We start from the raw sequence: 20,036 nt of genomic DNA on the forward strand, positions 1-20,036 counted from the left end.
TCTGGATTGTTTAAAACTAAAAAGTCTACACCTACTATGTGCTGCAGAATCTAAAGTAAGAATGAGCTTTCGTGCTCATGTTACAAGTCTTTGGGGGTATGCTCAAATTAGTACTCTACAGGTGTTCAACCAGACCTACGGCTGGATCTGCAGACTAAGAATCAGGAAGCCAGAAAGATGGTAATGACAATAATAACAGCAACTCACATTTACTGAGTTCTTCCCGTGCCATGGTAGTGCATGTTGTGCTTTGCAAGGGTTATTTAATGGAATACGCTTAACATCCCTATGAGGTGAGTATCATACATATTCCTAGTTCAAAGAGGAAAGGCAAGGCTCACAGAGATCGAGAAATTTGCCCAAAGTTACAAGTCTGGTCTGTGGTGGATCTGCCTGATTCCTGAGCTCTCACCCACCAGCCAGGTAGTCTACCCACCTATCTTAGGTGTAGGAACTGAGGCACAGAGGGCTATGGTACAGCCAGTGAGTTGCAGAGCTGGATATATTTGAACATATATATTAGATAGAAGCTAAAGTACAGAACAATTATAGTAAAATAATTATCCTTTAGTGAAAAATTAATGGGACTCTGGGCTAGCTAGAAAGTTATTAGTAGATTACAACAGAAATTAAGGTTAACATTCTACCCAGGCATGAAAAGGTGAATAGGAGAGCTGGAGAGAAGGTTAATAATTATCAGAGTCCACACTGCATTGGCGAGAGGTAGATTTGATCTTGAATGACTATACTAATAACTACACAGACATGGGCTTCATTAGGAAAACAAATTTCCTGATCTAAATGAAATCTCCCTAAAACAGTTCATTCTCTGCCCCCTGCCCCCACTCCTTTCTCTTTTGTTCTGATGTATGGTGATCAAAGCAATTTTCTGACAACTATTTCAACTCCTCAAATATAGGGTTATAAATAAGGTTATCAATTATTACATGAAGTATAGCTTCCATTAATACATTGACAATCTTTTTTCAACAGTGTCTTAAGCGATTTTGGTTATTGTAAATCAGTTCTTCTTGGCCTGAGCAACTTTAGAAGAACAAAAAGAACTTTTACCAAAATGAAACATTCCAGTGCATGAGGACGCTCATTCTGCAGTGTTCCCAACCTCTAGAAGGCTCTGCCTGTGTCCACTATGCCCCTGCCACCGCACACGCCTGGCCCCAAATCACAGCCGTTTTAAGGGAACCTGATAATGTCCCTTTAGATTTTTGAAGAATGGACAGGAAGTAAGATGTGAGAGCAGAGCCTAGTGAATAGGAGAACAAAAGAGCTCTTGGACCTGACCAGACAGTCTGCGCTGAGTAACCCAGCAACCATGAGCCTAAGTCAGCAGCAGCTGCTGGCGTGTTTAATCAACATCAAACATTTACTGAACTTGCACGATGTGCTCAGGACACTCTGAACTTGGATAAAAGAAGTCAGACATGATTTCCACCTTCAAAAACCCTGTGGGAGGACATGTTCATAACTGTTGTGTAATAGATGCCTTCCAGGCCAGCGACTTGAGGTAAAGTCAGGTAGTGGGCAGGTAGATACCACTAAGTCCTGGCTGGGCCCTGCCAGCTTTTCCAAAGGAAACTCACCCAAATCTCTTCTTCTGGCTCCCAAAGATTAGAGGCTCAGGGGTATATCACAAAATGCCTCCTTCCTCCACATTCCCACGTGGCCTGTGTGGTTTCAATCCTGTCACAGTGCTCTTGCAACCTCTCATGTACCTAGGTGAGGGGCCTCACCTAGTGTCCTGGTCATCTGTCTGCTGTTGCCCAACAAGGGTGCTCCCAGGAAGAGTCCATCCCCACAGCGTATGTCCCCATCCTTCCACACCTGATGGACCCGGCACAGAAAACAAATGTGGAGAAGCATTTTTTCTCACCAGCATTGCGTCTTATATCAAGACACAAAGCAGCCCTTGACTTCTATCCTTTAGGTTTTCTACTGAAATGTGATGGTGGAAATTTTCATTTCAGTGGCTCTTGATTCAGCTGCCATATTCCTAACATTCAGGCACTTGTCTGAAGAAAACCAAAGTGTCACCATGCCTCTGGGCACCCAATGTCTCTCCCTTGCAGCGCTGAGTATTATCACCAGTCCCCGCTCTCTTTTCAGTTGTGGCGAGCTCCTTTTCTATCAGTACCATTCTGGAGTGAATTCACAAGCATCCCTTGTTACTGGAGGGCCAATGCTGTCTTAGACCAGAGGTTTTCCATTAGCTCTAATAAGTCCATGTATGCTTCCCAAGAAACTCCTTTGTTTTGTGCAAATCAAGCCCCTGTGGTGGACCCCACACATCAACTTCAGATCTGTTTGCGACAGCTGTCAGTGTGACATATCACAGCTCAGACATGCACACTGGGATCCTCCGGACACTGGTTAATTATATATGAAGATTGTATACCATATCTTCTATTTTGCTGTTTCAGATAAAGGGATCTTCATTATCCAAAGTGAGAACCTCGAGAAATGCATTCAAGCCGGCAAATCTACACTGACCCTGGAGAGTTGCAAACCACCCAACAAGTACATGCTGTGGAAGTGGGTTTCAAACCACCGCCTCTTTAACATCGGAGGCAGCGGCTGCCTGGGCCTGAATGTGTCTAATCCAGAGCAGCCACTGAGCATATACGAGTGTGATTCCACCCACATCTCCTTGAAGTGGCGCTGTAACAGGAAGATGATCACCGGCCCGCTCCAGTACATGGTCCAGGTGAAGCACGACAACACGCTTGTGGCCTCCTGGAAATATCTTCATAAGTGGGTTTCCTATATGTCAGGCGGTGGAGGCATTTGTGAATATCTGCACAAAGGTAAAAAAGAATTTCAACCAAAGTACGCATGAAATGATATGTTTAGCAAGTTTGCCCATAAGTAAAGATTTGTAAAATATATGAAAGAGGTGCACAGCACCTAGAACCTCCAGGCACTTCTGCTAAATACAATTTAGTTGCTTACTCGCTTATTGTAAAAGGATCACTGGAGGGGGCTTCCCTGGTGGCGCAGTGGTTGGGAGTCCACCTGCCGATGCGGGGGACACGGATTCGTGCCCCGGTCCGGGAAGATCCCACATGCCGTGGAGCGGCTGGGCCCGTGAGCCATGGCCGCTGAGCCTGCGCGCATCCGGAGCCTGTGCTCCGCAACGAGAGAGGCCGCAACATTGAGAGGCCCGCGTACCGCCAAAAAAAAAAAGGATCACTGGAGTCTTGGAATGGGCTTGCTAAATTCTGCTAAAGAAACAGAACTGCGAATTTAAAGGTATTAGAGGAGAAAACACTTCAATAACTTTGGGAATCAATGGAAAGGAGAAAGAACAGGAGGACGAGGGGGAAAGAAAATAAAAATAGAAGGAAAAGATTTTTTGAAGTTAGACTTTCAGGATGAAAATAAGAGCCTCTCCCGTCAATATTTCTTTTATTGTAGAAACTTTGTCCCATGTGTGGAGTGTGTCTGCAGGGCACCTCAGTGCCTCCTAAGGCCTGGCTGGCATCCGTGTGGTGGTCATGTTACAAGGCATTTATTTATTTAATTTATTTTTTAAAAGATTTTTGACATGGACCATTTTTAAAGTCTTTATTGAATTTGTCACAATATTGCTTCTGTCTCATGTTTTGGTTTTTTGGCCCCGAGGCCTGTGGAATCTTAGCTCCCCGACCAGGGATCAAACCCACACCCCCTGCATTGGAAGGCGAAGTCTTAACCACTGGACCGCCAGGGAAGTCCTGTGTTACAAGGCATTTAAAGGCAGACTATTGTCAGGGGTTATTTGATGTGTGCCGGGGAGTAGGAAAGCATGGTTTTGGTGGCAGGTAGGGGGAGGTGTTTTCATTTTCCATAGTTCTGTGATATTTGGTATTTTTAAACAGAGAAAGAAAGCAGCTTAGTTCTGAAATTCTGAAACCTCAAACCTGTTTGTCAGGTTTTGTTTTGTAGCTCTCTTCATTCATTCATCCACCCATTCACCGTCCATCACGCATCCATTGAACACTGACTGTTTCTGTGCCGGGCATCTGATTTACAAAGGCCAACAAGACAGGTGTGGTCCCTGCCCTCATGGTGCTCTGTAGAATTATGGCTTACTAAGAGCTTCTATTTCTAAGAATTCTAGGAAACAGAGCAAGGAGCTACCAAGACCTAAAGCAAGACTTTCTCCCGTACCTGCGAGAAATGAGTAAAGAGAGACAGCCAAGGGCAAGCCATTCTCAGGACTCACTACAATAAAGCAAGTGCTGCATACCAGCACACTGAATAATCTACAGTTCTAAGGAAGAACTTGGCATGTTGTTCCAGGTTAACATTTTAGCCATATGCCCACGCTCACGATGCATGCAGAGGAAGACTGAGTAGAAGGCAGAGGAAGGAAACAAGAGGATGTGCCCTGGTATACCAGTAGTTCCTAACAGCCTCAGCCTCTAGGGCTGGTGGTGTGGAGTGAGCTCAGGCAATACCCACCCCCCACCAGCTGTGGGAGAGGGTGGGAATCTCCACAGCCAGCCCCTTCGCTCCAGGACCTACTGATTTAATTGAGGGTGGCCCTGATCTCCCTCACTATAGAAAGCCCCAGCTGAGTTATGAAAAGTTGTTGTTTTCTGCTTAAGGCCAAGGATGACTGATCATTGAAATACTCTGAGGGAGCAGCCAGCCGGCCACTCAGCAGGGCCATCTTTCTCCTAGACCACTGCAGGGGCCTCCAGCCGGGCATCCACTTTGTCTTCTCTCTGTGTACATTCTGTTTGCCACTGTGCACCCCGTGAGTCTTTAAAAATCGGATCATGTGACTTTCCCATTCAAAACCCACTGATGACTTCCCACCGCCTCCAGGGTAAAGGTCAAAGCCCATGATGTGGCAGAACCGGCCCTCTGTGAGCTGACACTCCAGTGCCTTCCTGGTTCTGCCTCACACGGGGCCTCCCTGCGCTTCCCCGTCCGCCCCTCACAGTTCTTGTCGCAGGTCCCTCGTGCTCCCCGGTACTTGCTGCTCCTTATGCCCCAAGAACTCTCTTCCAAAGACTTAAACCTCTTCCCCCAGTTCTTATTCAGAGAGGCCTGCCCTGACCACCTTATCAAAAATAGTGCCTCTACCCCTTCACACACACACACACACACACACACACACACACACACACACGCACACGCACACACACACACAGAGTCATTCTGTTCTTACAGTATTTTGTTTTTCTTCATGGTACTTACCACTACCTGAAATTACATGTTTACTTGTATATTTGCCTTCTCTTTTTTTCTCCCCACTACAACAGAAGCTCCATATGAAAGCCAACTTTTACTCATTTGTTCATTATTACATCATATACCCAGTGCTGGACACATTAAATGCTCAACAGATGTCTGCTGAATGAATAAATTAATAAATGCCTATGAACCTCGAGATTCAGATGCTGATGGCTGATGTATTTGGGGACTGGAAGATATTTTAAAGTGAAATCTCCAACTACATACAGTATCTTGAAATAACCAATAATGGAAAAGAATCTGAAGCTGTATACCTGAAACTAACACAATACTGGAAATCAACTATAGTTAAATAAAAATAATAATAAATAGATAAATTTTTTCTTCTCATCCATTCACAAATATGTATGCTACTGTAGAAGTGCACCATAGTGAATAAACAAGGAGATAAACATACAAACAAGCCATTTATCAGCATTTCCCCTGAACACAGCACTCAGCCTTGCACTTTTCCATACACTATACACTGAAGTCCTGAGGGTTCGCTGTGGTAAAGCGAGGGCCTTGCACAGTGTAGATTTTCAGTCAATAAAAAATGCATTCACTTTATGACAGTTTCCAAAGATAAAGCTGACATACTACTTATTTGACTTTGTCCTTTTCTTTCTCCTAGATTTGTATACAATCAAAGGGAACGCCCACGGGACACCGTGTATGTTTCCCTTCCAGTATAACCGGCAGTGGCATCATGAATGTACCCGGGAAGGGCGGGAAGACAACTTGCTGTGGTGTGCCACGACCAGCCGATACGAAAGAGATGAGAAGTGGGGATTTTGCCCAGATCCCAGTAAGAATAAAATCTAGTCTTCCCCATATGTCATGAAGGAGTCAAGGATGATTAGAAAGTTTTTGTATCTAAAGGAAAGCACTGAGATTGATCTACTAAAATCTGAATAAGCTCTTTGATTCCATTTATCCAGGCTTTGATTTTGTGTTTGTTTTTGCCTTGAAAAGACAATTCTGATGTATATTCCTTTTTTTCCCTAAGTTTGAAAGATGTTAATTAGCCATTCCTCATTAAGTTCAGTACATAAGGATGCTTTAACCGGAATCATATTATAATACTCTGCGATCTCATTAATCCCAGCTTCCAGGAAGGATACTTCAAAACAAACCTGAATGTGTATAAAGCTCAGTTATCCTTCCAATCCACTCCCTCTTATGAGCTGCCTTAACTTCTCCATGTCCTGACTGCTTGCTTTGCCCATTGTCACGTCCAGGCATCAGCTGGCCCTTGATGATCTTTTTAAAATCACAGTCGTCCTTGTTATTACTCGACAATGAGTTCTTGTCTTGATTCCCTTTCCTTGTTACTCGATTTCTAGCTATAACCTCAAAATCTTTTTCTCTACTTAACCCAATTTTCAAGGTCCAATGACAGCTGCAATGTTCTAATTTTTTTTTTGTCAGTTAGTACTTTATTATTTTATTGTATTTTCATTTAGCTTAAAGGTTGCCAGTGGTTCTTAAGTATTGGGGGTTATTTATATATACCTTCTACTTTCTGTATTCAATTTCCTTCACCTTGGTTTCTGCAAGGCAGAGAATATAGCTTTTGCAATCTCTTCATCTTCCATGCCTACCTTCCCTCTGCATAGTTAACAAAATGCCACAAAGAAATGGAAACAAAAAGAAACTGAAGAGATTAACTCCAAAGAATCTGATTTATAAATTGCCTGTTGAATTGTTTTCTAATCTAAGAGCCAGTACAGCTTAGTGAATTAGAAAGAGTGTAGGTTTTGAAATCGGAAAGACGAAGGTTGGAGTCCTGTTTCTTCCCAACAATGAGATCCTGAGTCTCAGCTTCCTCATTATAAAATGGAGATAATAACAGTACCTATTCGGGTTATTGAGAGGATACAATTAGATGATGCATCTAAGCCACTTATCATAGTACCTGGTACTCACCAGGATTACCATCATCATCATCATCATATCATCATCAGGCCTAATTTATCCTTTCGGCATGTGCTTCTGAATCAATGATCCTATGTCTTTATTATCTGTCAACAGCACTAAGCTAAGCATAGCGTTAGGACTTAGGACCCTCTCTTCCAAGAACTTGGCCTCTAGATGGAATACAGGACAGACGGATTTGCTCCATGCCTGGAAATGCAGACTATATTTGACATGATGCTCTAGAATCACCTGGGGGATAGTTTAAAACATATATCCTTGCCCAGTCCCGGAGATGCAGTGAGCGTTTGCATTTTTGACAAGTGGCCCAGGTGATCCTGTGGCAGATAATTCTTCATCAGATAATTCATAATATGCAGGTAGTTCTACGCAACATACATCTATATACATGGGTGATATCAAGACATTTAGCAACCAATCTAGTATGAGCTCTTGGCCAGTCCAAGTGGAGACCTTAATGGGGAGGTTAGGAGTCCCAGAGGCCCACTGCTGGTATTAACCCCGTATCTGCTGTAATGTGAGGGGATGCTGAGGCAGCAAGGGGCACTTGAGGAGCTCAGGACAGCAGCTCTTCACCAACCAGCATGAAAGTATTTCATCATTTATTGACTGTCAGATCATCAGCCTCCTCTATCTGAATCTGAATGTCTGTATGGAGGTGTATGTGCATGTAATCCCTACACTGCTCGGATTCTTGAGTCAGACGTCACATTATTTACATCATCTGCTCTTTCCATTTCTATCTCCAGTAGATGGCATTATTAAAAGTAAAGAAACCAATACTAATAAGATTAACATGTATTTCACATGGCCCTAATACTGTTTTAAACTACACTATTCTCCTTGAGATTCTTTGAAGGGCACTGTCACCATGCTCTGTCACTTTAGCCAGTTATGGTTTCCCAGGTGGAAGCCTGGGTTTAGTTGTGCCCAGGGCTTTTCAGTGCCTAGACTATCTATTTGTTCAGCTTCCTACAGTTCAGAAGCGTCCTCCACTTGACAGCTTGCCAGATTCCAACTCTCCTAACCTCTACCACAACCACCAGAGAGCATGTTTATTTGCGCAGTGCTAAATTACATGTCCAGTCTTCTTCCTTTCTTGTTACTTTTGGTTCCTGGTGGCCAACTTAAGTCAAAATGATGTGCCGGAGACTGGAATCTGAGCAAGCAGATAGTTCTTTCCATGGGGTCAACGAGTGGACAGAACAGAGAGGAGTGAGTAGATTAAAGCAAAGATTCACACTTCTGTATCTCATCTTCCTTACACAGAAATTTTTTAGTATCTCAATGTAGAATAATGCCCTTTTTTAAAAACGATTGTAAGTGATCACAATGTAAATTTAGTGCCAATAAACACATACAAAAACACACTAGCAGGGAGGGATATGATAAAACATCTGTCACTATAGATCTTCAGGAACAAGGATGATATAGAAGAATCTTTCTGGGTTTGTTTAGAGGCAATTCTGTGTCATACTATGTCCGTCCTGGTTGTGTGTCTTACATAGCTGGAGAGTTAGGCTTAGTTAGTTTGAGATATTTTTAGGGTACCAACCTCTGGGATGATCTGATTGCCCTGGAACCTTATTCACCTGATACAATTTTTATCAGTAACTTGAATGAGGTAACAGAGCAGATAGGTACTAATATTGATGTATGACCGCCAACCTCGGCTTTGTCAGCAGTATTATTACGTGTCTCTTGTCATGCTGCTCTCTCACTCCCAGCAAGGGTCATACAAACCTCTCTACTCTCACCTGACTTCTAACCCTGCCCTACATTCTCCTTCCCAACTCTTAAGAGATGACCTCAATCCCTACCTCTCAAAGAGAACAGGATCCATCAGAAGGGAAGTTTTGACAACTTCCTGCTCCCAAGCCTTTAAGCCTACCTGGGTTTGCACCCATCTCCTTTTTCTCCTTCCTGTGCAATAGTGTTCCTCCTCCTACCTAGGGCAAATCTCGCCATCTGGACTCTGGAGTCTCCCGTCCAATCTTCTCCAACTTCTATCTCAGTGTTTCTCAAAGTGTGGTTCCAGCAGCATCAGCATTCTCTGAGAACTTGCTAGAAATGCAAATTACCAGCCACATCCCAGACACCTATATCAGACATTCTAGAAGTGCAGCCCCAGCAATCTGTGTTTTAACAAGCCTTCTAGGTGATTCCAGTGCACACTCCTACTCTAACATAGATGAATGATGGATCCTTCTCATTAGCAGTTAAACCTACTCACGTCTTAAAATAACATCTTAAAATAATACAACTCCTTCATCTCCACTTCAGCCTCCTGAAAATACCTATATCTCATCCCCTGCATAGACAGACTTCTCAAAAGAATTGTCTCCCCCGCCTCACCTTGCTTTCGTTCCTCAGAGCACTGTCTCTTCTTGGCTTCTATGAAGATGTATGCCTGACCTCCACTTCCACAAACCATTCATTTACTCTTTTCCACAAATATGTACTGAACACTGGCTATGCACCAAGCACTCAGCTGGGTGCTGTGATTATAATCACAAATGTGAAAGATGAAAGTCATGGTGCCTGCCCTAATGAAGTTCACATTCAAGTGAATGCTGCTGAAGGGCCTGATTTGACAAGGTCTGAAACTAAGTGTTTGCTGCATCTGGCAACATGGAGGTCATTGATGGCCTTGACAAGATATATACTCTAGTTACCAGATTGAGTGGGTTAAAGAGTAAATGGAAAAACAGAAGAGGAAGGAAGGAACACTTCCCAATTCATTTTATGAGGCCAGTATTACCATGGTACTGAAACTAAAGACATCACAAGAAAAGAAAACTATAGACTAATATCTCTTATGAATATACATGCAAAAATCCTCAACAAAATACTAGCAAACAGAATCCAACAACATATAAAAAGAATTGTACACCATGACCAACTGGAACTTATCCCAAGAATGTAAGATTGGTTGAAAATCTGAAAATCAATTAATGTAATACCTATATAAATAGGAGAAAGGACACACAATTATCTCAATAGGTGCAGAAAAACATTTGACAAAACATTACATCCTTTCATGAAAAAAACAAAACTAAACTAAAAACAGAAGAGAATGTCCTCAACCTGATAAAGGCCATCTCTGAAAAACCCACAGCCAGCATACTTAATGGTAGAAGACTAGATGCTTCCCCATAAGATCAGGAATAAGACAGACTATCCACTCTCAACACCTCTATTCAACATTGTACTGGATGTTCTAGCCTGGGCAAGTAGGCAAGAAAATTTAAGTCATCCAGATTGGAAAGGGGGTTGTAAAACTATCTCTATTTGCAGATGACATGATCCTGTATGCATAAAATTTTAAGTAACCCACTAAAAAACTACTACAACAAATAGACTCATTCACAGGATACAAGATCAATATATAAAAATCAATCGTACTTCAATACTGTAGCAAGGAACAATCCAGAAATTAAATTAAGAAAACAAATCAAAAAAGAGACAGACAGAAAACAAATCCATTTATTGTAACGTCCAAAAGGATAAAATCCTTCGGAAAAATTTAACGAAAGACATGAAAAACTTCTCTCTAAAAACTACAAAATATTGTTGAAAGAAATTAAAGAAAATTAAATAAATGGAAAGACATTCCATGTTCATGTGATCAGAGGACTTAATATTGCTAAGATGGCACTACTACAGCAATCTTTATCAAAATCCTAGCTGACTCCTTTGCAGAAATTGACAGGCTCATCCTAAAATTCACATGGAAATTCAAAGGACCCAGAAGAGCCAAAATAATCATGAAAAGGAAGAACAAAGTTGGAGGACTTATACTTCTCATTTTCAAAACTTATGCAAAGTGACTGTAATCAAGACAATGTGATACTGTCAAAATGGAATAAAACTGAGAGGCCACACTTATGATTAACTGATTTTTGACAAGGATGCCAAGACAATTCCATGGGGAAACAATAGTCTTTTCAAAAAATGGTGCAGGGAAACTGGATTCCACATTCAAAATAATAAAATTAAACTCCTATCTCTCACCTTATAAAAAAAATTAACTCAAAATAGATTTTTAAAACTTACATGGAAGAGATAAAACTATAAAACCCTTACAAGAATACATAGGGGTAAATCTTCATGATCTTGAAAATGCAATGAATTCTTAGATATGACACCAAAATGCAAGCAACAAAAGAAAAAAATAAATAAGTTGAACTTTATCAAAATCAAAAATTTTTGTGTTTCAAAGGACACAATCAAGAAAGTGAAAAGACAACCCATGGAATGGGGTAAAAAATTTGCAAATCAGATATCTAATAAGGGACCTATATCTAGAATATATAAAGAACTCATAACTCAATAATAAAAAGACAAAAATCCCAATTTAAAAATGGGTAAAGTGTCTGAATAGACATTTCTCCAAAAATAGATTTACAAATGGCCAATAACCACATGAAAAGATGCTCAGTATCATTAGCCATCAGGGAAATTCAAACAAAAACTGCAGTGAGATACCACTTTACATCCCACAGGATGGCTAAAATCAAAGAGACAGACAATAACAAATGCTGACAAGGATATAGAGAAATTGGAACTCTTATCCACTGCTGAAAGGATTGTAAAAGGATACAGCTGCTTTGGAAAACAGTCTGTCAGTTCCTTAAAAGGTCAAACATTGGGTTACCATATGACCCTTAATTCTACTCCTAAGTATATATCCAGGAGAAATGAAAACATATACCTACACAAAAACCTTTACACAAATGCTTATAGCAGCGTTATTTATAATAGCCAAAAAATAGAAACAACCCAAATGTCTACCTATTGATGAATGCATAAATAACATGTAGTATACCCAGTAGTATTTAATGGGATATTATTGGACAATGTAAAGAAATTAAGTACTGGTACATGCTACAACATGGATGACCATTGGAAACATTATGCTAAGTGAAAGAAGCCAGTCACAAAAAGATCACACACTGTATAATTCCACTTATATGAAATGTTCAGAATAAGCAAATCTATAGAGACAGACACTAGTTTAGTGGTTGCCTTGGGCTGGGGGTAGGGGTGAGGACTGAGGGAAAAATGGTAAGTGACTGCTAATGGGAATTGGGTTCCCACAAAAATGTTCTAAACTTGATTGTGTGATGGTTGCACAATGCTTTGAATATACTAAAAACCATTGAACTATATACTTTAAATGGGTGAGTTATATGGCATGTTAATTATATCTCAGTGAAATTGTTTCTTTTAAAGAGTAAATGAGAGATGAGAAATTGGAGACAGCATACATATAAAAATATGTGATTAATGGGGGTAGAGAAAAGGTAGAGACTGCGATGGGGAGGCCAAGGGAGGGATTTTTTTTGTTTCCTGTTTTTGAAGGATGAGAGCTGCTAGGTCACCTTTGAATGCTTCTGGAAAGGCTCTAACAGAAAGAGGTTGAGGATGCAGGAAAGTGAAACAATTGGTGAAATAAATATGGTCTCTCAGAAGGCAGAAGGAAATAGGGTCCAGATCAAAAATGGACAGACTGACCTTTTATGGATGTAAAGACAACTCCATGGGAGGGAAGAAGGAGAGGATAGTACAGGTCCAAGAAGGTTGATGGATTAAGTGATGGGGAAAATGAGGAGAAACGAGTCCAGTGGCTGTGGACTTTCTCTGAAGAAGGGGAAGAAAGAGTGAGAGGTTTGGACAACAGGAAAGGTGTGAAATGAACACGGTGGCTGCTGGGAGAGCAAGCTTTAAACCGGTAATGTTTCCAGGAAGTATTGGGGGTGGTTGATAATGAATCCATCGGATGACTTTTCTTGGCAGTGCTCATCTGTTGGGTGCAGGCATGGAGCAGGCAGATGATTGGGTCCCCCTGTTGGAACGTGCTCCATAAAGTCACTAATGGACTCAGTCCTCATCTTACTGAAAGATTCAACAACGTGTAACAAACTGACACCATCTCTTTCCTTGGGCTTCTGGGGCCCACACCTGCTAGTTTTCCTGTTTCCTTTGTGGCCACCACTTCTCCGCTTCCTTTGATAGCATAGTCTCCTCTGCCTAACTGCCTTTAAATTCTGGTGGTAAGCTTGGGAAATAACATGAAAAAGTTGGAACATGGTACCTGCTCTCCTGATACTTAATTTTATCAGGAAAAACAGACAATCAATAAGCAATCCCATAATGCGTCATTTAATCTCAACTGTGATCAGGCCTACCAAGGAGCATGTAAGGCATTGGGGATGAACAGCAGAAAGTGCTGACTTGGTTTGGTATCCCTTTTACATGAGATTTACCAACAAAACACTTTTCAGGGAGCAGATATTCAATAACTATTTGCTAAGTGTATGAAAGACCAAAGAGAGAAAAATAGTAACTCTGTAGCCTGGAGTTGCTTCAATAGTATAAGAGTTCTGTTTTTAAAAAGAATTCAACCATTTTTTAAAGTGGCAGGAAAGATACACCTGGGACAATGACAAAGCTGTATACTTAGGGATGACAAAAAAGCCATATTAATAGAGAAGGAGAAATGGCTGCATCTCAGTCATAATCTATAATAAAATCGGTGTTGACATGAATATACTTCAGTTCATTAGAAGAAAGGTGTATTTTGAAAGGGAAAAAAATCACCATCATGCAAAAGATTTTTGGCAATCTTTCTTCAAACAGTAGGAGATGCAAAGATATATAGGATGGGCTTCCCTGGTGGCGCAGTGGTTGAGAGTCTGCCTGCCAATGCAGGGGACACGGGTTTGAGCCCTGGTCTGGGAAGATCCCACATGCCACGGAGCAACTGGGCCCATGAGCCACAACTACTGAGCCTGCGCGTCCGGAGCCTGTGCTCCACAACAAGAGAGGCCGCGATAGTGAGAGGCCCACGCACCGCGATGCAGAGTGGCCCCCGCTCGCCACAACTGGAGAAAGCCCTCGCACAGAAACGAAGACCCAATGCAGCCAAAAATAAAAATAAATAAACAAATAAAAAGATATATAGGACATAGCTGCTTCCTTCAAGGAGCTCAGAATTTAGCGACAGAAGAGATGATATAAAGACAACCAAAGATGCAAAGAAATATAACAATCTGATGGCATCCCTTAGACTAGAATTTTTCAAGAAAAAGTAAACGTACCAGCCTACAATTTTCAGTGGCTTAGAAGCAGAAGTTAGTTATGAATAAGCAAGAGGATTAAGAATAAACACACGCAAATGCCCCGGGCCAGGACGGGACCCTGTGGCAAGGGAGTTCCCTCCCGGGGAACAGTCTCCGAGGACAAGATGAGCATGCAGGAGGCCTCCTGGGGAGGAGTCTCAGGATCGATACACACGGAAACGAAGGGAAGAGAGCAGGATTGCACAGGACGGTGATGCAGGGCTGGTGACTCCCGACACTGACCCACAAGGAGTTCTCAGGCTGGATTTGTCCCTAGTTGGGGTGAGAGGAGGGGTCTTATAGCCCTGCACTGACCAGTCATGGTTTGCAGACTGCACTTAGGAAGGGAGAGTGGTATTGGGCAAGGAGCCTCTTCCGCCAAGGCAATCCTTGAAGAAGGCTTCATGTTGAGAGGTGTCTGCTGGCAGCTGGGGAAATTAGGCCTTCGGTCCTGAAGGGAGATCAGAAGAACACATCACAGTGCCCAGGCCCAGGGTGGCACATTCATTCCACTTGTTACCATGAAATCTTCAAATCGGATCCATGGAGTGACACGCAGCCCATCTAGAGAAGCAAAGAGAGGACTTGTGTCCGACGGCATAGAAATACAAATTCTTATGTTTTAGTTACAACCAAATTTTAATGACAAATGGATTGCCTTGTTAGAAGAATATGGGCACCTTTTGCAAACATTTGACTGGGGGTTTCCTTTTGATTAAACTTAAGAACTGGCACACATAACACAAAGCCAGGGGAGATCTAACAAAACTGGGAAGTGTAATTTGTAGCCCAGACAGGATCACCTGTAAGCCTCTCATCTTAACTGTTTAATGTATAGAATTCAGGAAGATTTCTGCAAAAGGCTGCCTTTACGTAGCTTAATCCATGTCCTGTTGAAAGGGCAGGACCAACTCTTGGCAAAAATGGGAATGAGATCAACTGAAGTGTCCTCCGAACCTTTTCTTATCATGGCATGGCTTATCATGGAGGTTTATAATTAGGACTTATTATCAAATCTTTACCCAAGGCAGTAGATGAGAGGTAGGTACCCTATACCCAGACCTCTCCTTTTGACATCCTTCTCCTATCTCCCCTTCTGACATCCTTCTATCTTCTAGTAGCCAAAGGCTGCTCATACCTGCTCTCCTTGGGAAGTGCTTCAAATGATTTCTTTCAAACCAGGGTTTCCCAGTGTTTGCTTTGTGAACCATTTGCATTAGAATCAGTAATACGTTAGAAAGTCAGCTTTCTGAATCCCACCCCGACCTTCCAATTCAAAATCTCTGAGACTGAGAACCAGGAACCTGTGGTTTTTTTAAGAAGCTGGCTAAGTGATTTTTGTGCACACTGAAATTGTAAACACTCCTCTTTCATGGCCTCAGCTCTCACACGGGATGAACAGGGCTAAACTGATGTCCGATAATGCTTAGTGTCCATCTCATGGATGGCATAGCTTTTTAACTGAAGATGGTCTCTAAGGGTTCAAACTCAATGGGGAAATTTCAGCCACCAGGGCAAGATGATTACTGAAGACGTCCTCCTCCCTTTCTCTTCCTCTTCCTACAGTTTTCCTTGGTGATAGACTTGTCTTCTTGGTGATAGATCCTCCTTCAATCTTGGATCCTTCTATAAATACACGTGTCAGTCAGGAAACTCTGTAGACGACCTTAGATTTATATAATAACTTCTCCTTAACTAACTCCGTTCTGGGGAAGGCACATTGCAACCAGATATGAAAACAAACTTTCCACATTCCCAAGGGAGCCATCTAACTAAGTATTGTGGGGAAAAAGAAAACAAACCAAAAAGATTTCATTGTCAAATAAGTTTGAAGTATACTGAATTAAAATGAAGCTGTTTCTTTATTAGAGAACTTCTCAGAGGCTTTAATATGCTGCTGTATATTATGAATTCCCTGGAGGAGGCTACGTATGCACTGTCCCAGCTCTTCTTGGAGAGCTCTTGAAGCTGTCATACTCTGTGGATTGCACTTTGGGAAAAGTTGTTCTAGATTTTAGCAGATTGTCTGGTCATCAGTTACACTCATGCTGTAGCGTGGTTCCCATTGTCTGAAATTCTTCGGCTGAGTTTGACTTCAGGTAATTTTTATGGCTGCTTAGGTTCACCTTAGGGTTTGATTTAAAGCACCCAAAGTAGGTCTTCATTTTCTGTTATTTCAATAAACTTCAGATTTCAGAGCCACGTCTCATGTTTTATTAAATTTACTTTTAAGCAAACCACACAATCCTTGGCCAATGTTTTGCAAGTGGATTTTGCTTCTCCTCCTTTTGACTGAAAGAACTTTCTTAAACTAAATATCAGTGTTCCTGTTCTCAATGTGTATTTGAAAACTTCTGTTCATTTTAGAGTCATGTTTCTACTGTATCCCTTTTATTCCATCTAGCATTTTGGTATTGGCAGGGAAAAGCTTTTTGAAACGATATTTGCATCTATCTCAGATAAATACTTCCGGTCACACAGCTTTCAGTATAAAGTTCTGACTTTAAAGAATTCAGATGTTATTTTCACAAATATCTATACTCCAATTATATTTCCTTCTCTTAAAAATAGCGAATGTCATTTTCCCAGAAAGGATCAGAGCTTCTTTATTGATAATTTCTTGAACTTCCTTTCAATCTTGAACAGGTTTTACCATAAAGTGTTTACAGGAAAACAATGCAGATTTCATCATAAAGACCTAATCAAGAATAGATAAGGGCTCTGAAGAAGTTTTAGGAGTTGCAATCATGCCATTCAAATTCATCTTAGAAATATATCGCCATATAAATAAAATAAGATTATAACGTTTTAATGGATTTTGTTTTCAGCATCTACAGAGGTGGGTTGTGACGCTGTCTGGGAGAAGGATCTCAATTCACACATTTGCTACCAATTCAACCTGCTTTCCTCCCTCTCCTGGAGCGAGGCACACTCTTCATGCCAGATGCAAGGAGGTGCTTTATTAAGTATTGCAGATGAGACTGAAGAAAATTTCATAAGGAGTAAGTAGGTGGATGATGCACATTGATGTCGGTACAATTAAAATGATCGGTGTTTACAGTTATGTCCATGTATGCCAAGATGCCTTCTGGAAAGAAAAGGTCCCTTGGAAAATATTTTTCTGTTATTAACATGGCCCAAACTCACACCCAGAATTTTGACCTGAACCCTGGGTCATTCCATTTGACACCTGGCCGTGCCTCTCTTATTTTCTCCCGCCCTGGAAAAGAGAAGTTGAGGCTACAGCAAGGGACCCAGGAGAATTTTCAGCTCCAACAAGTGCATAGGGAGACTTCTAAACTTAAGTCCGAATTCCTGTTTTGCTGGGGAGCTTAGCCATTCCGTTTCCATTTATAAATAATTAAGCTGTTTACTAATTAAGCAGAATCTTACCTGTCAGTCACTGTGTGTAGTAGGGTTTCCAGTGGATGCCAAAGAACTTAAAATTTAATTGGAAAAGCAAAAGCACACACATGTTAACTAATGCTGTAAAGTAATAACATAAACTGTCAAAAGACTGCTAAGGAGCTGGGTCTGATCTGTTTCACCTCTCACCTAAACTCTCTTTTTACTTCTCTTTTATAGATTAAATGTGTTTGTAGATGTGTACATGCAGCATTTAAAAATCTTTCTGAAACATTTGAAAGTGTCACAAAACTAGTCACTTTCATTAAAAGTTTCTGATGCTTTTTTTCCAAATTATATTACACATGTTTCTTCTAGAATAACAATAATAAAATTATTCTAGGATAATTTTAAAAGTTCAAGTATACAGAAAGAAAACCAAAGGAAAAACTCTCATAGTTCCACAATCCAGAGATAACCATGTTTCTTCTGCAAAAAAACCCCATACAAATGCATGCATAATCCATAGTATCTATGAAAAATGATATTGAATAAAAAGATGAGGTGGTTGTTGCACAGAGGTTAGGAACAGGGGCCAAAGAGCCACCTGCATGGGTTTGAATCCCACCTCCATCACTTACTAGCAGTGCTAAAGAAGTAACTTAACCTCTCTGTGCCTCAACTTCCCCCCTCTACCAAATGGAAATAATAACAATACCTACTTTTTGGTGGTGAAAATTACATATTATAGAACAGGTGAAAATTTAGAAAAGTGCCTGGCACACAAATCAAACACTCAGTATGTGTTAAACCTTTAACAGCAACTACGCGCACAGTTTAGTAACATGCTTATATAATTTACCTGCATAGAATGAACATCTGTCCGTGTCTATAAATATAGATCTATATCATAGCTTTTAATGGTTACATAGCGATACAGGTTAGAGATAATATATTTAGCTAATCTTTAAATATTAGATAGGGATAGGTAGATAAAATTCTTTATTTTGTTTTTATTTACTTATTTGTTGCTATGTAAAACCACCCCTCACATACCTTTGTGCATAGATCCCTGATTATTTCTCTCTAAGTTTGTAGAAGTGGATTCACTGGGTGGAAGAAGAAGCATATTTTAAGGCTTTTGAAAGTCATTAATAACTTCTAGAAGGATTGTAACAAATGCATGAACAGTATATGTCTGCCCCTTTCCCCACAGACTTGCAAAAGTGGGAAATTATCACTGAAACTGATCTGAGTGAGTCATATTGCAGGAAAACACCCATTTCCAAAATCATTATTAGCCTGTAATGGTATTTATAGAAAATTTTGTGCACAATTTATGAATTAAAATTGTTATCTATTCTGACTGCTGGGATCTTTAATAAGAGGGTTTGGACTTAATCAGACTTGAATAAAGATTAAAGGAATAAGATATGTCAGAGACTTTGATTTAAATACCACAATTTTATAATTAGATTTTGGGGATTGTTTAGATTGGGAAAACAGAAGAGTATTCATAAAGACAGAAGCTTGTTCTGACCAAGGTATTTTTTAATATTGAAAATAGTCTACTGTTTCTTGTTAATCGCTGATGAACATTAACTATGGTATAAGGAATTATCTAAACTGCCACAAATGCCAGGAAATAGCCAAAGGAATTTCAGTTTGCATTTATTAGTATAGAATTGTGAGCCAATTTACTTGTAAAGCTAAATAGACTATTTTTGTACTTTTAAACACAGATTAGAAATTATACAATGATTTTTTAATATGTACTGTTAAAACAGTCACACAGAGGGTATTCAAAATAACTCTAAGGTAAGAATAATTAATACTTAAATATTTTAAGTAGATTACTTGAAAGCAGCACTTGGCACTTACCCCGATATGAAATGTGGAAATTTCTCCGTCTTGTCAATCCATCTTCCATTCTGCCTTCTGTCATAATGACACCAGTTAGATGATTTAATCAAATGGTGCTATTGGAAGGACTAACCAAATAGACATTAGAAAGAGACTTGTGTTTATGCCCCAGAAACTTGGAAAGGCAGAGCCCATGAATGCTGTTCCTGTCCAGTGATTTCAGGGATCTCAAAATTATAAAGCACCTTTTTCTCTTTCCTTAAAGGTTTAGCTTCCTCCAGTTTTCCACTGTTGTTTCAAAATACCCAATCACAGAAGGTGCTGCAGCCTTGTGATGTGAATGCACTAATCTTTACAACCTTGGTGACCATACAATCGATCATCCAGACTGAGACCCTTTGAAGAGTAAAAGGTTCTGCCATCAATACTTATTCTGGAACTACCAGGATAAGCCATGAATTTTCCAGGCAAACTGGAACATACAGTCACCCTATTTATCACTCTTATCTGTCAGGGTCTCAGTCT

At 40.6% G+C, this 20,036-nt stretch overlaps 1 protein-coding gene across 1 annotated transcript in view; it reads left to right on the forward strand.

Annotated features, from left to right (window-relative positions):
• Positions 1-20,036, forward strand: part of PLA2R1 (phospholipase A2 receptor 1) — a 116,974-nt gene that overhangs the window by 11,986 nt on the left and 84,952 nt on the right. Inside the window, 3 exon segments of the mRNA XM_060016699.2 lie at positions 2,439-2,822; positions 5,876-6,049; positions 17,132-17,305. Of these exon segments, the coding sequence (XP_059872682.2) occupies positions 2,439-2,822; positions 5,876-6,049; positions 17,132-17,305 (732 nt within the window).

Source organism: Delphinus delphis, chromosome 7 (genome assembly GCF_949987515.2).
Source record: "Delphinus delphis chromosome 7, mDelDel1.2, whole genome shotgun sequence".
Taxonomy (NCBI): Eukaryota; Metazoa; Chordata; class Mammalia; order Artiodactyla; family Delphinidae; genus Delphinus; species Delphinus delphis.